Source organism: Epinephelus moara, chromosome 22 (genome assembly GCF_006386435.1).
Source record: "Epinephelus moara isolate mb chromosome 22, YSFRI_EMoa_1.0, whole genome shotgun sequence".
Lineage (NCBI taxonomy): Eukaryota > Metazoa > Chordata > Actinopteri > Perciformes > Serranidae > Epinephelus > Epinephelus moara.
The window spans coordinates 31,736,906-31,752,346 of record NC_065527.1 but is presented as its reverse complement, the minus strand read 5'-3'; the positions used below and the strand labels follow the sequence as shown (position 1 = coordinate 31,752,346).

Below are 15,441 nucleotides of genomic sequence, written 5' to 3'. Positions count from 1 at the left end.
ACGACAGGAGAATTTACTGAGTAATTTTGCTGTTTCCACTAATTACTTGGACTGACCTGACGTTAGTTAATCCTCTCGCTCTCCAAAACAAATGCATGCGGTAATTGCCGGTTGCAGTCGAGATTTTACGACACCAGGCTGTGGGTGTCATACCGCTTCGACCAAAGGGGCGCTATAATCAACGAAAATGAAAAGTTCCGCACAGCTGCTTTAAATACCTTTGCTGTCTCCTACAGTTCCATCTCACTTAAATTACACTACACTGCCTCCATGTCCTTTCACGTGGTACTGCTCCATTTCATTCGTATCCGTAAGCTTTCAGGAAACGTGCATAAATACTGACAACATGTACAAAGAGTGTGAAAAGAAGGCTCTATTCGTGTCCATATACACAGCTAACATTGAAAATAAATTACCCCTAATGGTCAATCACATATCAAGTTTTGCACTGAAGAGGAATTTATGAGGACAATTTTATACTTAGGTTTGGTTTCTTTTTACTATTATTTTAAACAACAACAATCATCTCAACTCGTCTTTGACAGTGGACCTTCATGTCAAAATATGACGCTCTAGATACCCTCCTGCGTCAGTTTTGAATGTTCAGGTATGGCGTGTCAGTTTACACTTGTTAGATACATTGTGTCTTTTCAAAATAGACTTACAAATGTACAACATCATGGTTTGGCTTAAACCTCACATGGGTACAGACCAGTGGGCTCCTGGGTTCAAGTCCAGTGTTTGTTGGACTCATCCACCTCACATCCCGCCTGTCCTGTAGGGACTTTCCTGCTCATATTAGGTTGTTAGCGGTGACAATTGAAACTGTTGCTGTCTGGTGGCTTATCATACCACCGCAGAATGTCAAAAGAGCTCCAGCAACACTTGTGGTATGGAAGAAAACTTTATTGACCGACGCGTTTCGGCTTGTGGCCTTCATCAGGGTCATCAAGAAACATATTGCACACATCATTTAAATAGGTTCATTTGAAATTGAAAAAGTAGAAAAAAATAAAAAATGCATGCATGTGACCAATCCTATGCATCCACATATATATATCTCAGCCAATCAATCACAAATAAAGAAGAAAAAAAGAAAAAAGGACCAGCAGAGGCAGCAAAAAATAATAAAATATTAAAAGATAAAAAGATAATATCATACTAAACATTGTAAAGAGTACATTTTGTAAATACACTAGATAAAACACACATAAAACCCACTATAAAAAATCACTAATTGAAAAATCCTCATTCATACCCTGTGGGGAGAGACATTTCAGATAATAAATCCAAAATGCTTCTCTCCTTTTTCTCATGAAGTTGACATTACCCCCTCTTTGATTTGGTTTAATGACTTCAATGCCTAAGAAAAACAGAGAAGAGAGAGGGTGATTCATTTCATTAAAGTGTCTCGCCACAGGACTGGTAACCTTCCATACCACAAGTGTTGCTGGAGCTCTTTTGACATTCTTCAGTGTTTCCTCACTCTCCATGCACCTTGTGAATCGGTGAAGTTGTGCCAGAAACCACTTTCTACCTCTTATCATACCACCGCGACAGGTGCCTTTTTGCATCTGTGTCTGACGCCGAAATCAGTGACAAAAGGGTAGTATTTGATGACTTGGGAATGAGAACGGGCTGGGTTAACACAACAGAGATGATTGACAGAACTAGAGTTGTTCTGTACTTTCACTAGTATGGGAAAATGCCTCTGATGTTGCCTAAAACGCCAGATAAGGTATTGGCAAGTACGCAAATCTATGAACCAATCCGAAACCACGTAATTTATTAATTAACTTCAATAACCGGCAAGTGAGAGATGCCATATACCAACACGTTCTCTTCCCATGCCATCACATACTGCCACTTTGTCAGTGACCTTTCACTTTCTTTCTTTGGCCTTTGTCTACACACTATGTATCCTCCTGCGTGTGTTGTTAACGTTCCAGGACACCGCTACCAATGCCAGGATGTCAACAAAAGCACGTAGTTAGGTATAGAAAAAAACCCATTATGGTTTGGCTCACCATTCATACCAGAGGCGAATAGCGGGCTCCTGGATGAAAGTCCGGGGTTTGTTGGACCCATTAACCAGCCCTCCCACCTGCCGTATCGTCAAGGTTCTTATATCATGTTACCAGCAGCAGTTCAACCTGACACTGCAGGGGTGTATCATACCACCGTGCCAGGTTCTGTCCGGGTGCGTTACAAACTAACAGCATCCAGTGGCCCATCATACCAGCAGGAAAGGTGGGTTTCGGTTTTGGTGCCTGACACCAAAAATCAGTGACAAAGCATTGGTATCTGACAACTTCAGAATGAGAATGGGCAGCTTTTACAAGATCATATACTATACTATTTTAAGAATATTTCTGGAATGCTGTGGTCTTGAAACTCTAAGTAGCCCCTGCTTCACCTTTTTAATTTAGCTTCTTGACACGGAAATTAATTAGTAGTATACAGCTTTTATTTTATTTTATTTATTTCTTTTTAATCAGAAGGGTATTTAATCTGAGTCAAATACAGAAAGGAACAAATATCATTGCAACATCTTTAGACAGAACTATGTCAATAAGAGCAAAACTGTAAAAACTTAAAAATGTAACAGAATTTAACGTCCTGTATTTGTCCCTCACACCGTCTAAAAACTGGATTTACAGATACTTTTTTATCTCGTCTTCATATGTCATAATTCCGACTTGTGCAGAAAGCTCACACACATTTAATTTTTAATCAGCTCTCACAAATTAAAAATAAATTCAAATGCTGGACAGTTGTGTCTTTAAAGAAGAAAAACGAGGAGCGTCAGTCGGCATCTGTCATCAGCTGCAGATTTAAAGGCTGCTGAGGAGGAAAACAATCATTAATACAGAGCTATAAAACCAGACAGTGATGTACACACCATGACCTCATCCATCACACACACACAGTTAGGATATGATATCATGCTGAGGATTAGTAATCAACTCATTGATGAGTTTCCCTGGCAGACGTTAACTGTGTGTGTGTGTGTGTGTGTGTGTGTTTTCCATCTGTAGTTTATTCATAAACTGTGAAGTAAATTATTTTGTCTTTAGACATTTAAATGGTCAGTTTTTTTCCATTCCTGTGGGGACATTAAATTTTCATATCATATATTTTATGAAATATGTTTCAGTCTGTCTTTGACACTGTTTTGACACAGTTCTTTGTTTTTTACTGTCTCCAGAAGCAGCAGAAAGATCTCCAGCCTCTGTCTACAGCGCAACATCGCCCTCTAGCTGATACAGAGAGAGTTGTCCCTTTAAGGCTCTAGTCAGACTATAATGTGTCTTTCACTGCGGACACTTCTGGTCACCCTGTCATAAAGCCCAGATCAGTGCAGTTTTGTAGTGATGGGTGCCTCTCAAAAAGACATTTATAAATTGCTTTATTTTGTACTTATATTAGTTAGATTTTATTATTGAATATTTATTTTCTCTTACATTTGTGCCTCATTCTCATTGTAAGTTTGTAGATTTGTTTCAATGTTTGGGGGTCATATATGAAACGGGGGAGGTTGGGGTTCCTTTTCCAGGAAATATTGAGCATCAGACACTAAAGTTTCTGCTTTCTGGTTACGCATGCATTTTTTGAAAGTTGTGTGCAAATGGTGCTGAAGAAATATAATGTCAAGTCCAGCTCAATGTGCTCTACAAAAAAGCCTCGAGAATCATGAAGGGACTACAGGTAAAGTTTTACACCATTTAAAATTTTGACATCTTCTCCTAATGAGTAGGTCCGATTTGTACCAAAGTTTCTGTGGATCATCATTGGACAAAGCTTATCAAAAGCTATCAAAAGCTTGCTGATATTTCATTGCATTTTGATGATATTGACCAATGAACTTTAGAGAGGGCTTGGCTCAGCACATAAATGGACCTAACTTCTTACCTGTAGAGCCAATCATCACAAAATCATACACACTGAAAGTTGTACTCAAATTGATCACGAGAGAAATGCAGAAAGTTTATATCTTGTAATCAGCTCATAGAGATTTGTACGAAATTCGGTTTGCATCATATAGGGTCATGTTTCAGTCGATGCACAAAATTTGGAAATGATTGCTGAAAGAGGGCGTGGCTTATTACAATGAATCAAAATTTCAAGACATTTCACATTTGTCATTCATTCTTCACAACTTCAAACTTCAAAAAATCATGATAAATCACCAGTACGTCCTGCTGACATTATTTCAGCACATCCACTGAATTGTGACAGAGTCTGCCTCACGGCAACCTAAACTCAATTCAGAAATCTGTCACTCTATATTTTTCCACTGGTTAAAACGTACCTGCTTTTGTTGCCACAAACATGGCTCAAAAAATCTCAACATCTCATAAAAAAACAAACAAACAAAAAAAACATAATACCCACTTTTGTTGTACGTGAATAGTAGTGTGCTGCTTAGCTACCATCTCGACTAGGTTTCATGCCACCCACCATGCCCTCCTCCTCTTGCACTGTACATACACACATTTCCCCCACAGCTGCACCTGACTAAAAAGACTTAAAATAACATTTTTTTTGGTTTGAAGCTAAATTAAAGATGTTATGATATTGACTGGCAGCACAATTATGAGCTTAAACATAAACAGGTAAGTATCAAAGTGATACAGGGCAAACAAAAAGTCAAACAGGCGTGTTTTCCCTCAGGTGAAGGTGAAGCCACCTGTGTGTTTACAAATGAGTTGGTTTAGTGCCCTCCACCCTCACATCTCCTCAGGGACAGTTAGTAACCTGCAACAACATGTGACAACGTCTGTTTTTATGACTCTGAACAGCCTTCAAACTTTAAACATTTACAGCTCTGCAATTAGATGGTTAATCTGAGAGCTGAGGGCCTCGGGTGGTCTGCAGCTGTGTCAGGTTGTTTCTGTCACAGGTCAAATTTCCTTTTGCCAGTTTCAGTTGGTTAACATTGGTGTTTCTGGGTAAAATGTCATAAATCTGCTTTTAAAAAAAAGAAGCTTCATACAACAAAAAAATCATGTTTAAGCTTTCTTCAGTGGCAAATCAACTCTGACTGGCCACGTCAGAGAATGGAGCAACATGGGGCATCAGAGTGAGACAGACTCTGGGCTGTTCTGACACAAATTGTTTTGTTCGTTGTAGCTCTTTACAACAATTCACCACAACAACACAGTGAGCATGCCTTATTGCATGACCCAAATCATTTTTTTTTACTAAGACATCACTGCTTTTACATTTGAAATAGTACAACCAATAAAGCAGTTTTTATTTCCTTTTTCCTTTCACTAAGACTGCTGTGTTTCCAGTTCAGTTGAAAAAGAACCACAAAAAACACTTGTTCTTTTTTGACAGACATCACTGCATTTCCTGCCAGAATAGTGCCACAAAAAGCTTTTTTTCTTTTTTTTTTTTTTAAGACAGCTGCATTTTAACAAAAAAAACAGTTTGGGTTTTTTTTTTTTCCAAGACTGCTTCGTTTCCATTCGAAAAAGTTTTTTTTCCCCTTTTTCTTTTTTCATTACTGAGACATTGCTGCGTTTCTTGTGTCACGTGTCAAATTTCCTGCCAGAACAGTACAACAAAAAGCACTTTTTTGATCTTTTTTTCCCCCCCTTTTTCGACAAAAAGTGTTTTTAATTTTGATTTTTTCATTTCACTAAGACCGCTACATTTTCAGCTCGGTTGAAACAGTAGCCTACCACAAAAAAGCACTTTTGTTCTTTTTCTTTTTTTTCCTTTACTGAGACATCACTGCATTTCCTGCCAGAATAGTGCCAAAAAAGCGCTTTTTTTTTTTCTTTTCCTTTTTTTACCGAGACATTGCTGCATTTCCTTCTGGAATAGTGCAACAGTTTTTTTTTTTTTGTTTTTTTTTTTTTTTACAGAGACAATGCTGTGTTTTCTGCCAGGACTGTGCCACGAAAAGCTCTTTTGTTTGTTTTTCACCACCACCACCAGACATCTCTGTTTCCAGCCGGAGTAGTGCCACAAAAAGTTGTTGACAGCTTCTCCTGCCATGATTGTGCACCAAAACCGAATATTTTAAGCCAATATAAGCCGCTTATTTTAAAACTGAGTGGGTTTTGTTTGCTGCTACATTATAATATATAAATATAACATATTTGTGGTTTGCAGAAAGGTTCAATGCCAACAATGCAATGCCTGTTGTTAACACTGAGCTAAATCCCACCATGTTTCAGTACAGACTTACAAAGCTTTAAGAATGACTTAAGACTTTTAGTCTGGATTGTTTCTTACAGTAGAATAAAAACATTTTCAGCTTATTTGGTAAATTTGTGATGATTGCAGAAACAGATACTCTGTGGCGTCTTTTAAATGACTGAACATAAATTTATTTTGCATCCATGTTTTATCAGCAGTGTTTAGCAGAAAACAATTTACCAAATGCTTGATACCAATTTAATGTGGCAATTCACAAAAAGATGACAGAAGCAAAGGCAGAAATAAACCCCCTGACACTGAACAAAATTACATCAAACTCCAGCAAAAAGAACAGAACGCTAATGGAAGCTGCTGCCGCCTCCACCCCTCTATCGCTCTCTCACTTTTACTGAATGCCCTTGATGTTCTCAGTCTAACTGGAACGTACCACCTGCACAGGTAAATACAGGGTGAGTTGAACAGAAATCAAGCATCAGAATCACACAGAATAATACATAAAACATTGATGAAAGATTTCTCTGACATCACAATGTACCAGGGGGCTAACATACATACAGATGAGGGCATTAAGAGAATATCATTTACTACAGATCTATTTGACTTGTCGTCCTACATGTTAACAGGCCCGACTGCTGCCTGCTGATGATGCAAACCTGTTTTTACTTCCTGTCTTTGAGCAGCTGATGGACAAAATCAAAACAAGCATGTGTTATTTATATAACCTGACTAATAATTTATCAAATGAAACAAATAATTAAACAGACAAAAGGAAACATGTCCCCAGTGAAACATTTTCACAAACTGATTAAATGGAAAAACAAACCACAGGAGAACAGAGCGTTAGTTTATTATATCTTTATCAAATTCAATGCTTCATTTCTACAAACATAAAAGGCAAAAGTTCAAATGTGTCATTTCATCAGAGAGGATGGAATTAGAAAGACGTATTTACATATTTAAATAAAAAACAACAACAACAAAGGCGTACTGTTTTAATCTTATTTACATCGTTACCGTGAGTTACCACAGACTGCATGCTGTCACACTCAGCTGTGTGTGTGCTGGAAATTCATTTTTAAAGGTCTGACGGTAAAAAACAAACATGAAACAAGTGAATATTTTAATATTTTGACTGATCAGGTCGGTGGTTCTTAACTGGATCTGAAACTCAAATTCTGCCCTGATCAAACATCACAATCACATTTTCTTTTTAAATTGATCTAGTGATTTTTTCCCCCCAGTCCTTAACACAAAGAACAGAATTTAAACTCCAGTTCATGATCCAAGAAATGTTGACCATCTTCACATTTTATTTCATAATGTTATTATTTCTACAGGGACAATACATAAATGATTAGTTGCTAAATTGATCTGGAATTAATCTACACCTATTCTGATGTTTAGTCACAGTTCAAGTTACTTTCCGAGGCAAAAAAGCCCCCAAAATTTACTGGTTTCTGCACAAAAGTGAATATTTGCAAATTTTCTGTTCCGTTTACACAATATCAAGACGTCAGTTTGGGTTTTGGGATATTTCGATCTGCATTTTTGAGTATTTTCAGACATTTTATGAGCCAAATTTTTCTCTGATTTATTGAGTTAATAACTGACATATTTAATGATGATAAAAATAGCCATTGGTTGCCAACAGTGACTGAAACTTCACAAAAAAACAACCACTTTGTCCACTGCTTTAGGCAGGAAGTAAAGACATCCCCCCCGTCCGTTAAGAACCACCAGCCAGATGAGTAATATTGCCCAAAAACATTTTACATACAATCCTTTAAAAAAACAAAAAAGGAACAAACTGTTGTTTCATAAGAACATGACTCAGCTGTTTCCACCCACTGCTCTTCAAAACACACATTGAACTTCATATCCACTTTTCATGTTTGCATTTCTTGACACCATGAGTAACAAATTCGATGAGTATAAAAAAGAGACAAAGAACAAAACACAATTTTTAAACTTTTTTACCAGACATGGAGGAGCAGCAGCGTGCGGCACAGCAGGGTGGAGACAACACAGAGACGCACGAACAAAAAGGAAACCAGTGATGAAAATAAAGTTTAAGTTATTAGTAGTTAAAGGAATAATTCGGTATTTTGGGAAATGCGGCTTTTTGCTTTCTTTCCGAGTCAGACGTGTGTACGGTAAATATGCTTGTTAGCTTAGCTTAGCATAAGGACTGGAAACAGAGGGGAAACAGCTATAGCCTGGCTGTGTCCAAACAAGGTAACAAAAATCCAACAATCCGCTCCTCTACAGTTCACTGATTATAAAGGTGTCTGTTTAATCTGTACAAAAAATCTGAGAATAAAAACCACAATTTATTGTTATGTGCCGGACTTCTCCTTAACCAGTGAACAAAAAAAGCAAATTCCAAAATATCCAACTTCTCTTTTCTCACATTGAATTTGGATTTTTTTTTTTAGCAAACATGAAATATTAGGTAGTTCTTAAATGGCAAAGATGTAAATAGATAACCTCAGTTTTAATTTCTGATTGTCGACCTTTGTGTTAAAGTTTTATGATTCTGAACTCTTAAAGGGCCACTCCAACAATTTAGTATTGCACTTCCATCAATTTGATGAACTTACAGAGACATGAGGAAAAAGTGGGTGGACAGAATATGTGCCGCAGAGATATTCTGAGTTTTGACCAGATCCACACTAATATCTTACATTTTAAAACGGCCCATTTATACGAAAACAATCTGCCATACACACGAGTGTTTTCACAACAATCTCCGTCCACACTAACAAGCCTGAAAAAGCACGACCATATGTGTATGCTGGGCATGTGATATGCCTCTGTGGTTTGGTTGCTCAGTAACAGAAAATACTGCTGAGATGACAAAAAGGTAAGACCAGAGGTTTATTTGCCTGTACTGATGACAAGTTGGAACTGGTACCGACGGTTTCATCAGTATAAGAGCTCAGTGTTAGATACCTATACGGAGCCTTCTGCCTGCAGTCTGTGTTCATTTCGTCTGTATTTATGCACATTTAAAGCTCACAGACACAGACAAAATGCAGCATTACCACTACAGACTGTGGGGGCAGTGTAGTGGTCACTTGCAATCCATTCAGAATGGACCCATCACCAACTTTTACACCGTGACCAACCAGTTGGGAACCACTGCTCTAGCACCATCTATTGGCTGTATTTATGCCAATATAAAGGGACGCATGGAAATATGAGAGCAGTGACATTTACAACATTTGAAATCTATTTGTATCTATTTTCATACGTGAAGGAAATATAATTGAGTGACATATTATCACAGTACCAGGAGCATTATCCATTCTCAGAGGAAGCCATGACTAAAATGCAAGCCCGGAGGTTTCAAACTAAAATGCGGTCAGCGGTGTTTTCAAAGGTCTCTTTTTTAGGGGTTCCAAAATACCGGAGTAGTGTGGGCACTAGGCTTAAAGGTACCAATAATTCTGCACTTTAAAATGATAATGAATTAGTGTGGATGTAGGCTTAGTATAAAGTACAGGTGAAGCCCCCAACCACTGGATCCTACATTTCCCATAATGCAACTCAGCAGACTCTTTTGATAAACCCTCATGATCAGGGTTACTTTTCAGACTTCGAAAAATCTCTCCAGAACCACAGAGGATCCTACATTTCCTATAATGCTGAGTGAAATGACTTTGGATGTGTAAAATTGTTGGAGTGACTCTTTTAAGTTTATAGATTCGATGAGAAGATTCAACACACAAGTGGCAAAAACACAAAGACAAGAACAGAAAACAAGTTTTGGTATGAAACAAACAAAAAATCAGAATCAGATTCATCTCTTGGTCAGAGGAAAAAAGTGTTAAAGACTGAAGACAAACTCCATTTTACAAGTAAAACGTGTGTCTTGTTTTGGCAGTAATGATCTTTTCTGGGATGGTTTCAGTATTTTCTCTGAAAACAAAACAAATCATAACCTGTTGTTAGCTGAAACTTTCTACAGCTTTACTCTGTACAATAAAAAAAATCTGTGGTTATATTTTCATAAATATATTTTACTTTCAGGAGAGAATGTCCTGAGTTCATACTGTGAGCACAGAGTGAGTAACGGTGGTTGGTCCACTCAACTGAACACAAGAATAAAAAATATAAAATTCAACATTTTTACCCTCCCAGCCTTATTACTCCACTTTGTTCTATTTTTAGTATTTTTTTTTTTTACTTTTTACTTTTTGTTGTCAAAAGATCAAAAGACAAAGAAATAAAAAATTATAAAAAAGTGACAAAAGCAAACAAAATATCTACAGAGGGAACACTGATATTTACAACTATTAAATAATCCCCATTCAAAACAATATGATTTTCCATAAAACCAAAGAAATAAACATGAATAAGAAATCTGACGGATGCAACATGAAGCAGGATCTTAGTGATTCTTTATTTTTGTGTGCTGGATGCAGAAAGAGTTGTCTGTCTTTTGTGTTTTAACATACTTGGTAAACTTTTTTAAGGCTTAAACTGTTGTTAGCCTTTATCAGTTTATATTTGAGCTAACTGACACCAATAGAAGTATGCTATATTACCTATTACAGGGTTCAACGCTAAGGTTTTTTTTGTTGGTCAGAGATCTACTTGCCCGAGGTCAGTTTTTACTTGCCCTATAAAAATTGTTTAATTTAAGCGGCTATCAAATAACAAAGACTGCAGTTATTTTTATGTTATGTAATCTTTATTCACACTGTATTTATTAATTAAAACAACNTGTCTGTCTAGCTTACATATGAGGTGTCTCAAGATTTAGGAACATACAATTGTATTGATTATAATAACAGTAAAAAGTCACATGACATGCTGCTGTTTTGTGCTATGACCTATTTAAGTGTTGGAAGTTGTTATTTACGTGACAACACCTGAACGCAACACAAGCTCAGCATGAGCGCCGTGCTACGTGCTGCTCGTCTGTGCGTAACAGCAGTCTGTTGATGGTTATTTACACACTGTCCATAACAATAACTTTGTCAGCTGACAAACTGCACCGGGCTCGGGGTCAGGTCTGGTCAGGAAAATGCGGCCCGAGCCGCTCTAGCGTGCTCACCTGTGTGTGTGGCGGAACTCCGCCATGCGCGATAAAGAGAGCAGAGGAGAATTGTTAACGCGTGACCATGTAGAGACAGAAATGACACGATGACATAACACCATAAATAGTATATTGTTATGTTATTATATGAATGAAAATGAAATAATATCAATGGGGGCCGTGGGCAGGACATTGTTACGTGTGCCTGTCACTTCAGGCAGAGAGACCGCTGCATCAGAGCCGAAGCAGCACGTTTTAAAATACATTTATTTTATCAATTAGTTATTAACTTTTACTATTTTTAGCAACTTGCCCGATTGGGCAAGTGAGTTGTTAGTTTACATGCCCGACCTTGAGTTTTACTTGCCCTGGGCAATCGGGCAATCCTTATTGTTGAGCCCTGTATTAGCAGTGTACCCATTAATGAACAGACAACTATCATTGTATTAATTTCATATGCAGAAAACTTGAAAATTCTGGCAAGTTCTGATTGTCTTTTTTTTTTGGAAGATTTCTAAGAAGATTTATAGACGTTTATTCTTGATGGACATCAGAGATAATTTATATCCTTGGAAACTGCACCACAGCCTTTTTCACCACTGCCAGCTGCAGTGTTCTTGCTCAATACTGGACACATTTTAAAAAAAAAAATACGCTGTTCCTGTGAGTCACTTAGACACCAAAGCATGAGAAAATAGGGTCCAGGTTGAAAAATAATTAATGTATCCTTTAAGATCCAGCTTCATGCAGCAGATGTCAGTGCTGATATTCAGACAGTTCTACAACTGAGAGTCACAACAACAAAAATAAACACACTTCACAGAAACCTCTGCTGAGAGCCAGACCATCAGTAGTGTCGAGGATTACAGGACTGAGTTCATCCTGCTGGAGCTGCACAGTTAATAACAACAGCCTCCACTGCTAATAGACTGATTTATTGCTGATCAGAAGATTTCACTCTCAATCAATTACAACATGAGATTAGTTGAAATGCAGACAAATATTGATCCTGATATCTACAAATCATTTCCTTTTCGAGTGTAACTGTGCAGCCCGGCGGTGAGACGACCAGTGACAGTTAGTTAACAAACTGTCTCTTTAGATGACATAAAATCACTTCAGCGTCTACATAAACGGCCCTGCCAGCATCCTGTCCTCCGTGCTTCATTCAAACTGTACACTCTCACAATTAAATATTAAAACGTAGGGTCATTTTTAAGTGCGGTGTGCTGACGGGTCTGCGTCTCACTTTCATTTTTAGAAATGTATTCTTACATATTAGGACATTATCTTCAATGGGAAACTTTTTGTAAAGTTTACAACCCCAAATCTTTGAGTTTAGTGACAGTAAACATCCCTATTACAATAACAGCTCAAATTACTGATTAAAGCCTTTTGCAAGTGTTTGGTGGAGGTTTTCTTAAGTTTTCCGGAAAGAGCAGACGTGTGTTTGTTACCTGTCCCAGAGATGATGAAGATGTTTTTTCCCCAAACATAAAACCATCTCCCTGTTTCCCCATCGCATCCTTTTCTTCTTTCCACATCACCATGGCAACATCTCATCAGACACCTTCTGATTGGCTGATTAAATATTCTGCTCTCTGTCTGCGGGCGGGTAAAGGTTGCCTCGGAGATGATGATGACGAGGAGGAAGATGAAGAAGAGGAGGAGGAGGGGTGATGGTGGTGGCGCCCTCGCAGCGAGGTGTGGTTGCCGTGGTGATGGTGGTTGTGGTGGGAGGAGGAGGGGGGAGGCGGAGGCGGGTCGCGGAGAGACGGCGGGACGGCGGAAGACTTGATAGGGACGATACGGGTGTCCATGACCTCGCAGTCGACCTGCATCATCATCTCGTAACCCTGAGAGGAGTTATAGAGACTCTCTGAGGGGAGGAGGGAAGAGGAGAGAGATGTAAGGAGACAGAAAGGAGGAGAAAAAAGGGAGCAGAAGGAGAAAGGGAAAGAAGGGGTGGGGAGGAAGAGAGGAGGGAGTGAAAGGTTTAAGAGGGAGAAAAAGATGGAGAGAAAAAGAAAAGGAGTTAAAGTTAAACAAAATAAACTGCAATCATCATCATATTTTTTCCCCAGCTGTTTTCAGTATTATGAAAGTATTTACAGGAGCGGTGTGTAGGATTTAGGAGGATTTAGTCATGGCGAGGATTGCAGATTGCAACCAGCTGAAACTTCTTCTAGTTAGAAGAGCAGCTGTAGTCAGAGGAAAAATAACTTCATTCACTGGGCTGACTGCCAGCAACTTTTAACTTGGAATGTTTACTTGTAATGTTACTCAATGCATGAGATGACTCCATCAACACACCTTAAATTTCAGTGTGACAACTTTGACCTATACTTTAGTTTTTATTGTCTCTCTTGGATTACATACACTTTTAGTAATGAGTGGATCTTACAGACTGAGAAGTGTTTTTATATATTAATTTCAACCGGAGTAAGTGAACGGCATATATTCTAATCCTCAGAAAAAGCATTGCAGAGCGTCGTTCCTGTGGGTTACGACAACACTAAACCCCTGAGCTTGCCTGAGAAGGACTAAATGCACAAAGCTATTTTTAAATATCCCATGGAGAGAGACCCTCACTGCAGCCTGTTCTATTTAGTTCTGAAAATGTTGGCGTGCAGCCTCGTTCTGTGGACGATAAACGAGGTGCAGACTTCCCTCTGTGTCACCGATACTGAAGAAATACGGTGAGTGCTGGATTGAGCAGTGAGTCACCACAACCCCGCCCACTTTTAAGGGTACTGTTTAGGCCCGTTTCCACCGCAGGAACTTCGGGGTAATTTTATGGGGCCGGGGCCGTTGGTGCGTGTCTCCACCACAGGAACCATCCCCGAAGGACAGAGTTCCGGAACTTTTACGGGGGCTAAACAAGTCCCTGCTTCGGAGTAGGTACTCAGAACTCCTGGCTGGGGCTTGGGGATTTACTTGGTGCTGATTGGATATACTCAAGACCGGATGTGACGTCAACAGAAAGCGCCAAAATAGCCGGCATTTTTAAAACTCAGCAGACGAGGGTTAGCTCATTCATAGCTTCCACCGCCATGTAAACAAACTCAATAACCGGTCCGTGAAAAACATATTTTTTCCAGCGGATATCTTAGTAACAACATGATTGAGCTAGCAAAGCAGTTTTGTGTTGCTATGTGTGGTATTTATAGAGTTTTGGGAAATCACGATGTCTAGAAAGCATCAGTGGCTGCCGCTGACAGGGACAGCTAACAGCAGCAGCAAAGCTAACATCAGGACGTCATCTGTTAAAAGCCTCCCGTTGTCGGATACGACATGAAACTACTCCAGTTACCTCAATCATGTTGTAACTAAGATATCGCTGTAAAAAAAAATTTTCACAGACCGTTATTTGAGTTACTGAGTATTACAGACACCGCTGAGGGCTAACAGCTAACGGCGTCCCTACGTTGCCCCAGTCAAAATGGTCGTGCAACGATTACGTCACATACAGAGCCCGGTAACTTTACAGGAACCTTCCTCCTACTCCGCTCCCTCAGTGGAGACACGGCGGTTGAGAGGGCCGAGCGAGAGGACGTTCCTGTAGTAGTTCCTGCCCCCCAAATAGTACCAGGAACTTCTTCAGTGGAAACTGGCCTTTTGTTGTGGAAACACTAGGGTCTAGGTACCATGTCTGAAGGGTTACTTTTGGTTCCAAAGGCACCATACCTAAAGTGTTTGGTGGAAACGGAGCATTGCTCTCCAAAACACACAGACCAGGTGATTAAGTCTGCTACAAACACTGAATAAAGCTGATTCACCCTACAAATCAGTGCATCTCTGACACTGTTTGGCATCTCGGAGATGGGTGGCTCACCCACAACATGCTATTGTGGGCTCATCTTTTTCTGATCCAGACATTCAGGAGGTTTTTAGTGGGAGCCGAATTATCCGCAGAGATCTCTTCCTCTCCAAACAAACAGACCCAGTGAGTTAAATCGGTAAAAACAACGCATAACGCAGTTGCATGTTACAAATCCATGTACTATGTGGGTGGCTAGTCCAACACATGCTAATGTGCAGTGTTTCCCATACATTCATTTATCTGTGGCGGTGCGCCACGAATAAATTATCTCCGCCACATATAGATTTTTCTGCTTTTGGCGCTACCTGTTCGACCTCGCTCATAAACACATTATAATGGGACTCGCTGTCTGTGAATGTAGCTTGTCGTTACAATTCCGGTGCAATAGGTGGCGGTATGC

The 15,441-nt window shown here is 39.2% G+C and overlaps 1 protein-coding gene across 1 annotated transcript in view; it reads right to left on the bottom strand.

Annotated features, from left to right (window-relative positions):
• Positions 1-7,014: 7,014 nt before the first annotated feature.
• The window catches only part of LOC126384270 (cyclic AMP-dependent transcription factor ATF-6 beta-like), a 22,062-nt gene continuing 13,635 nt past the window's right edge, over positions 7,015-15,441 (bottom strand). Inside the window, exons 9-10 of the mRNA XM_050035230.1 lie at positions 12,676-13,097; positions 7,015-10,095 (exon numbers count right to left, since the gene is read on the bottom strand). Coding sequence (XP_049891187.1) covers positions 12,781-13,097 — 317 coding nt within the window. The 3' untranslated portion in view covers positions 7,015-10,095; positions 12,676-12,780. The remainder of the gene's footprint in view (positions 10,096-12,675; positions 13,098-15,441) is intronic.